The sequence below is a fragment of the Phragmites australis genome, chromosome 1 (assembly GCF_958298935.1).
Source record: "Phragmites australis chromosome 1, lpPhrAust1.1, whole genome shotgun sequence".
NCBI classification, from domain to species: domain Eukaryota; kingdom Viridiplantae; phylum Streptophyta; class Magnoliopsida; order Poales; family Poaceae; genus Phragmites; species Phragmites australis.
In genome coordinates this window covers 34,442,428-34,451,232 of record NC_084921.1, presented here as the reverse complement: position 1 = coordinate 34,451,232, position 8,805 = coordinate 34,442,428, and the positions used below count along the sequence as shown (strand labels likewise).

The following is an 8,805-nucleotide window of genomic DNA, read 5'->3' as shown; positions in this document are numbered from 1 at the left end:
TAAAAATTCCTATCTCAGCAGGGTAAGAGCGCGGATAAAGGTGGGCCAACAAGAGAGTCGAGTACGTTGAGGGAGGCGGGGTAATTGCGTGCGATGAGGGAGGCAGCGGGCTAACTCGTCCGATCAACGAATTTAGTTTTCTCATTCTATAAATCCACGGGCGAAGGACCGGTGCTTCCCACCCAAGAGTCGAGTACGTACTCAACTCACAACCGAAGCAACCAGATCGCAGGACCAAGACATCACAACCGAGCCAACCAATTCCCCAAACACAAGAGAGAGGTTCAGCCATGCAGTGTCTGGCGCGGGCGGTTGCTCGGAGCACGCGCTCTACGTCAGATGGAGGTTTGTCGCCACTGGCCACGGTGCCGGCAAGAGATATGTCAAACAGAGGTGCGTCGCCACTGTCCGTAGCGTCCAGGGCGACATGAGTTCAGAATACACGAAGAATTAGCAGAGGATACGGGCCCAGCTGCGGGTGACGAGGGTGAAGTTGGTTAAGCTTACTGCAGAGGAGGCCCTGCAGATTGGAGACAGTGCTGTACCGCCGTAGGTGGCTACATACTATGTGAATTCTGGCTTCGAATCTTTTCTTTTTATAAGCAGTAATATTAAGAACTAGGATTGTCAATTTTTCATGCAATTACATAGCTAGCTTTTCTTTTTATAATTAAAGTTAGAGGTTGTTTTCCTTGTGAACAAATCTTCTTCTTCTTCTTTTTTTTTTTTTCTGATTTTGGGTACACAAAAAATTTACGTGTTACCTCCACGAGAGTTATTTTATATCTCTGGAAGAATGTGTTGTACTTTAAATTACCACAATTTTTTTTGTTTATCTCTGGGAGCAATTGTATGGACTCAAAAGTTCAATTTCTGTTTATTCCACTATTTTGAGATGCTTATATTGACAAATTGCAGTGGAGAAATTTCTCAACTAGCTGTTGAATAGTATGGTTAGTTCCTCACATGGTCTTTGTGCAATTTGCCGCAAATCTCATTTCACCAGTACAATACACATTCTTGTGTGAGATCATGTGTGATGAAAAATTGGTTTAATGTTGAAATTAGCAAATCAAAGTGATTTAGAATAATGGCATATGTGATGTGTATGTATTGCTAATATGTTACTTAGATGTGCTTGTGGTAGCATAGTTGCTTGGATATTCTCATTGTAGCATGGTGATATGTTGATTAGTTATGCTTCTGGTAGAGTACTTGTGATTTTGATATAGAAGTGTTGTATGGACTGATCTTGAGTCTAAGTTGGTAAGAACTTGTGCTTGTATGTGTTTTCATGGTTTTCCATGTGCAAGTGTTGCCTGAGGTTGAACATGATCGATGATGGAATCGGAACTAGGTTCAGGAGGAACTGAGGTTCGAAATTAGGTTAAGGGAGGAACTGACATTCTATTGATCAAGTATGTCATGCGGGACATTTAGGCTAGAGAACAATGCATATGGAAGTGACATGCATTGGAGGCGTGCGTGGAGTTAGTGGTTTGATCAACTGCACGGTGACCACATGTGACCGTTTGGCTGGTGCAGTGGCGGTCTGACCACTAGAAAATTAGTTGTAAGTTGTCAGCTAGACCCAATTAGAAGTCTGATCGTCACATGGTGGTATGACCGCCAAGAGGGCTAGTCTAACCACTAGAAGACCAATTGGACCGCATGAGGTAGTCCAATAAGATATGTTTCTATTTGAGATGGGTAGTCTGACCACCACAGGCCAGTTTGATAGCCAGAGGAGTTTTGGCTAGAAAACTCTATATTTGAGGTTGGTGGTATGACCGCTGGGTGTGGTGGTCTGACCGTAGTTGTGCAGGTGGTCTAACTACCAGGAGAGCCGATTTTACTATTGGGTACAATCCGAGTCAGTTTTGAATTGGATCTCGTGATTTCAAGCCAAGGTCGGCTTGGCAGGCTATAAAAAGAAGGGGTCACAGCCATGGAAGGTACCAAGACCTAGAGGAAAACCTAGATTTTAGGTTTAGAGAGAGAGACGTTTATGGAGGCGTTGATCGATCTAGAGAGAAGGGAATTAAGAGAATTCCATCTATAGAGAGAGAGGGAGAAGAGTTGAACCCATCTAGAGTTTGGGATTTCGTAAAAATCCTTATAAGGATGCTATGGATATGCATCTTGTAAACTCACACTACTACAGAAAGGGTCATCCGTACCCTCCTTTCACTGCTTGTTCTTAAGATCCAGGCACGCAAAAAAAGTCGAGCTAGTAAGATACAGCAGTGATAACATTACTCCATCACAGCTAGTTCTTAAAACGGCATGCATAAAAAGAAGTGCCTTTATAAATCGGCAGTGATAATATGTATCTCAACCGGTTCATATTCCAAACAGCAGTTCTTAATAAGATGTGCATAAAAGAACATTCCTTTAATAACCGACAGTGATAATATTTATCTCAATCGGTTCATATTCCAAACCGGCAGTGATAAATATTTATCACTACTGGTTCTTAAAAAGGCGTGCAGAAAAATATGTGCCTTTAATAACCAGTAGTAATAATATTAATCTCAATCGGTTCGTATTTCAAACCAACAGCGGTAAATATTTATCACTGTCAGTTCTTAAAAAGACATACATAAAAAGACATGCTTTTAATAACTAGCAATGACAATATTAATCACTCATGGTTCAAATTCCCAACTGACAGTGATAATTCTTCTATAAATTGAACATGTCTCCCTGATCCGTGCCCATCTCATTTCGCTCTCCCCAAAGCCACCTCAAAGGGGTAGTGGCGGTCAAAGTGGAGCGATGGTCATCAGCCATTTCCACTGCAGCTGCCTCTACCCCCCTAATGCCTGGCTTCAACACCACTCACATGAGCTCCCCGTCATAGCCACCGTTCATCGAGTTTGACGTCTACTGTCTCCTGATCCAACGCGTGGTCACGCGCCTTCCCCGTCTCCTCATTGCTCTCCCCATGGTCTCCTCTCAACGTCTCCTCATCTCCTCTCATTGTCCTCTAAGTAGGCAGCCACCTTGCGTACATTCGCCGAGCCCACCGTCTCCTGAGCCAACGCGTAGTCATGTGCCTTCCCCGTCTTCTCATCTCCTCTCTCCACGTCCTCACTGCGCTAGCGAATGTTGTGTGAAGATAGTTATGGCGATAGATAGATCTAAATGAATAGCAAAAAGCACATTTGCTTCAAACTAAGTTTGAGTGTTAAAGATTGTGTTTTTGCTGTTCATTTAGACTTACTATTGTCACTCGGATAGTAAATTCACTTAGCTAGTGCAAGATGTATAACGGATGGCGCAGGGCTGCTATATCAGGAGCTCTTTGAGGCGGAACGTCTGAAGAGCTCCTGGTACAGGAGCTTCGCACCATCTGTTTCTATTTTTAGATTTGGTATAAAATACTCTACCATGAACATTTCGGCATGGGATTTCTGTCTTAGGTTTGACATCAAACTTAAGACAGATCCTCATGCTGAAAAGTTCACGGTAGAGTATTTTTGCACATTTGGAAGGATTATCACTGTCGGTTCAAGGCATGAACCGGCAATGATAGTTGCTATCACTGTCGGTTCATGTTATTAATCAGCAGTGATAGTAGGATTATCACTGCCGATTCAAGTCTTAAACCGACAATGATACTTACTATCATTATCAGTTCAAGGTTTAAACTGGCAGTGATACTTACTATCTTTACCGATTCATAAGGTGACAGTGATAATCATGGATTATCATTGCTGCTAATTCACCGCCGGTTTAAAAACTAGTAGTGATGTCAATTTTGCACCAGTAATGATGATCTTTTCTGTAGTAGTGTCATATTCGTGAGTTCATGAGTTGATGATTTGGCTCTTCCTCGTTCTTTGATTTGCATGCTCAGTATTGGTTTTTAATGGATCTTTTGGATTAACTTGGTTTGATCCATCCAAAACCTCTCTAGTGATTCTAGTAGTGTTCTGAAAGGTTTCATTGGTTAAACTTTTGTGATTCTTGTTTAATCATAAAATTGGAGTTTAATTAAATTCTTAAGCACTATCTATCACAGTCTACTTTTGGGGTTCATAACTCTTGATATAGATATCTGATTGACATGATTAATATTGGGTTAGCTTCATAATTTTGTATAGTTTCTGCTATTAAAAGTTGAGGTTGATTGAAGTTATGGATCTGGATCTACATTGTTTTTAGTATCATGTCTGTAGTCTGTCTAAAAGTGGAATATGAGATTAAGTTGGATTTTTTATAAGAAATTGATTTCGTATTTTTTGAGACAAAAAGTGCCTAGTCATAGGTAGGATGCCTATTACTAGGGTGACATGGCCAAAAACATTTCCCTTTCTCTTAGCTTGGTGATGAAGGGAACATGGAGAAGGTCCGGTGCATTGCCCATATTCTCCGTGCGGCGGCGAGAGTTGAAGGGTATGGTATCGGAAAAGGATTAGGTGTGCACCGCACCATAAGGACTTCTCTTACTAAATGCATTGCTACATTACACCGGTTGTTGTGGTTTTGTCGTGGTTACACCGGAAAGTGAAGGGTAGTCTAAGGGAGCCCTGTTGTGAACTTGCCGCTCTGGTGGCGAGCACATCTCGTTCACCAGTAGCGTCAATAACCCTCCCAGGTATGGTTGGTGATACCACCCCGCATTCGGGCCATGTGAGGAGGTAAGGTTGGCATCCCTACATCCGCTGGTTCCATTTGGAAACTGTGTAGTTTACATGTGTCACATGTGGGTCATTTGGAAATCATTGGGATCCTTTGCTATTTTTGAGCACCTGCTTGATGTTTTGCGAGAAGTATTTTGATGGAATAGGCCACTAAATTATTTCCTTTATCTAAACAAAGGCCACTAAATTATTTTGAGAAACCAACGACGCTAGTACTCATGTTCACCTCGTTAGCGATCAAGTTTCACATGATACATGACAGCCCAAAGCCCATTAGTTATTTATTTCCAACACCATATCGGCTAATGGTAACATTACAAGTAATTTGTGAACATAGCCGATAGGTATTCAATTGTCCTATAATCAGAGTGCCCTCAGCTTAATCTGCGCACCGTGCATCGGATGCAATGTCATCACCGTATGTGGTGCATGAGAATACGATGGCGCGAGCTGAAACTCAAATTGCTGAAGGATCATGCACAACGCCATCTTGGCCTCAAGAAGCGCGAAGTTTTGGCCGATGCATATGCGCGGCCCCCATCCAAATGGGAGAAATGCACCCGGATCCCTGGACGCTTTGGAGATCCCCTCGGCGAACCTGTCCGGCCTGAACTCGTGCACGTCGCTTCCCCATGTATCTGAGTCATGGTGGATGAACAGAACGGGCAGTTCCACAATCACACCGGCAGGGTACGTGACGCCTCCGATCTTCATCTCCTTGTAAGTTTTTCGGCTGAACACAATGGCCGGCGGGTACAATCGGAGAACCTCGTGAAGGATCATTGTCAACTACAAAATGCAACGATAGAGCACGATTTTTTGTGCCTTGGTTCATTATTGTGGTAGAAGCCTCATGAAGAATCTGAAATGAAATAACAATTTCAAGAACTCACGGTTTTCAGTCGGCTCAATCCCTCGTATTCTGGTTTGTTTTTCCCAAACAGGCCTATCACTTCCTCCCTCGCACGGTCCTGCCACTCCGGGTGCATGCTTAGCAAGACCATTGTCCATGTCAGCAGCACCGACGTTGTCTCCATTCCTGCAAAGTAGAACAACTTGCACTCCTCGATGACATCTTCGATGGTCATTCCCAGGCTGGATTGGCCACTCTCATCTGTGCCCCTCATATTTGACTCTAGCAGTAAGCCCAACAGATCATCGTTGGTGCTTTCACCTTCGTTCATAGCTTGAATTCTTTTTCCAATTAGACCTCGTAAAATCAAGTTGACCTCCTTATTGATTTGGCGCATCCTTTTATTATTTTTCGTAGGCAAATACCTGTAATAAATACTCAGGTTCCATAACATAAACAGTCGTGTAACTAAAGACGAAGAGGACCAGTTCAGCCGCAGGAGAGCATGCGCAAGGAACCGGGAGTAACAGTAACTCACATGTAACCTGGAATGACAATCTTCTGAATGGCGCCTATGAACCGCTCAGCTTGCTCGGCCTGGAGCTCGAAAATCCTCCTTCCTTCAAGGTAGTTACTCCCGAATGCGGTGCGGGCAATGACATCTCCAGTGAGGGTCTGGAGCTCCGGCCAGACATCCAGCTCGCATGAACCGTCAGAACCAAGGGACTGCGTCCATCTGCTGACAAGCTCTTCGCAGGACGCAGAAAACGCCGGCAGCATGAGCTGGAAGGACATACGCTCCAAGAATCAATCTCATCGTCAATCAAAGTAAATAATTCGCAAGCGTTGAAAAAAATATTAGGTAGTAAAAACGAAACAATTTTATATACCTTGAGCTTCTCGAGATGGAATGCAGGGTTGAGGATCCTCCTGTGCTTCACCCATTTCTCGCCGTCGTGGCTCGTGAGGCCGTCCGAGAGCAACTTCGTCAAAGCCGGGAACTGGGGCTTCTCGAAGTGGCCGAACTTATTGGAGAGCACGTCCTTCACAAACGCCGGGTCGGTGATGGTCACATTGGGCATCGGGCCGAACCAAGAAAAGCACGTCTTGCCGTGCTCCCGGACGTTGTTGTAGAGGAACGGCGTGACGCGGGGGACGATATCGTGGCACCCCAGCGGCAGCGGCCTACACCAGGCCTCCTCATTGAGCCGGCCGAACTCCTTGATATCGCCGGTGAGGAAGCGGTACGACGTGCCGCGGAGGCCCTGCGCGCGCAGAGCTCGCTCCAGCCGCCGCGGCCGCCACCACAGCTTGTCCAGCAGCCGGCCGCCCTGCCACAGCAGCACAAGGCCCAGGAGACCGCAGACCAGGAAGCTCCGTGGCACTGAGGCCGCAGCTGTGATCAACGCTGCAAGAACCATTGCTGATGCAGCTAAATATACAAGTGGACTTTGACTAGAGATGGATATGGTACGGCATTTGGAGTCAGGTTAAATAGAGGTGCCACTTCGGTAGTTTGATTGGATGATTAGTCCCTTGTGCTCATTTGTTTAAGGTTTCTTGGAGTGTAAGACTAGCCATGCGTTTCGGTCAGACATGAGGCGGGTCACGCCATGCTCGTCACGGACTTGGTGGAGAAGAAATTCCGATAGGGATCGGGTCATAGTGACACCATGTGAAGGGTAATTTAGTCTATGTTTTTGAAGGAAGGTTGGTTTTCATGCTGCATTGTTTGATGGTCGATTGATGGCTATGAGCTCGGATCGGGGAGACACCGCGTATTGCATAATCGGGAAGCACTGAGACTAGCATGCTGCTTTTTCATAGTACCGTAGTACATACCCCCCACCCCCCAGAATTGAAACAGCTGTGTACCTGAATTATCCAGCCTCAAAGAACTGATAGAAGATGAGCTGGTAAAGTTCCATGGTTCGGTCAAAAGGTAGAAGTCAGTGCTGGACCGTGGCAAACCACAACTAAGAAACTCATGCAGAATATCCTGCTTTATTAATACTAGTGCACTACAGCAAAAAGGGTCAACAGTGCCGGTTTTGCAGTCTGCACTGTATAGTCAACACTAATAGTCAAGTGCTATTAGTTCTGACTTAACAATTGGCAGTGCTGAGGTTTTTTCAGAAAATTAAAAAAATAAAAGGGCCAGCAAACGAGCTGGATCGATGTATTGAGCCGGAGCCCGCCACTGCCCCACATCGGATTCTGCCACCGTCGTCGTGCTCCGGCTGAGGAGACCACTTGGCTCGTCGGCGTAGCCTTGCTCCATCCACACAAGAAAACGTGGGGAACCATATGACCAATCTCAACGGTGGTCGATACACATACGACCAGCCGGAGCACACATGACACAAGGATGACAGCATCAACTGGGAGCAAAATCACTAGTGAGCAAGCATCTCGTCCAGTGATAGAACAATAGCAGTGCACACATGTATGCACCAGCCAGCTACTAGCATAGAATACATGGTGATAAAGGATCACACCAGCCGGCTAACACAAAACAACAATGGCGCCACCACGCTAGCCATCCAGACACACCGTCCAACTATCAGAACGATGGTGGCCTGCTAGCGGTGCACGCACACCAATACAACAGTAGCCCACACATCAGTAAGCACACGCTGGAGCCCCGAATCACTTCAATGGTGGCGCATAACACACTCACATGCTGGAGCATACCTAGCATCGCTTCAACGGCGACAGATACCCGTAAGCAATGTGGATCTCTGACCCTAGCGAGATCCATGGCCGGATCCACCAGATCCCGCCGTGGATCTCTCAAGGGGCAGAGTTGCTAGTGGGGAGGGTGTGAGGAGGCTAGTGAGAGGGGGGGGGGGAGAGGCTGGTGAGGAGATAAGGGAGAGAAAGAACGAGATCAAGCTGGTGAGGGAGCCTGAATAGATAAGGGAGCAAGAAAGAGAGAGATGAGCTGGACTGGACCTGAGGCACGAGCTAAAATCAAGGTGTATAGAAATTTTGGATCCACCGGTAGTATCAGTGCCGGTTGAACCCTGTTCGATCATTGATCGAGCGCAGGAAGTTATAAACCAGCGTTGATACTTCATCAATGCCGGTTCTAGCCTAGCCGAAACTGATAACCTGACTCGGATGGCCTGTTTTGTTGTAGTGGTGGTAGCTCTCCTACCGGTTTGTTTCAACAAAATAAACTCATGTAGAATGGCAATGTGGGGTTTCTTCTACGATGTTAGGAGATAAGGTTAGCCAGGTCAAGTTGACTCAAAGCAAGGACAGCTGAGCCACGAAGAACTTTGATCTTTTCATACTATA

General features: G+C 45.6%; 1 protein-coding gene across 1 annotated transcript; it reads right to left on the bottom strand.

Moving 5' to 3' along the window:
* Positions 1-4,962: 4,962 nt before the first annotated feature.
* LOC133916271 (cytochrome P450 CYP72A616-like) lies at positions 4,963-6,968 on the bottom strand. The gene is made up of 4 exons (XM_062359886.1): positions 6,393-6,968; positions 6,041-6,285; positions 5,543-5,927; positions 4,963-5,438 (listed from the first exon to the last, which is right to left on the bottom strand). The coding sequence occupies exons 1-4, from the start codon at positions 6,921-6,923 to the stop codon at positions 5,013-5,015; spliced, it is 1,587 nt and encodes a 528-aa protein (XP_062215870.1). The 5' UTR covers positions 6,924-6,968; the 3' UTR covers positions 4,963-5,012.
* Between the last annotated feature and the right edge of the window lie 1,837 nt (positions 6,969-8,805).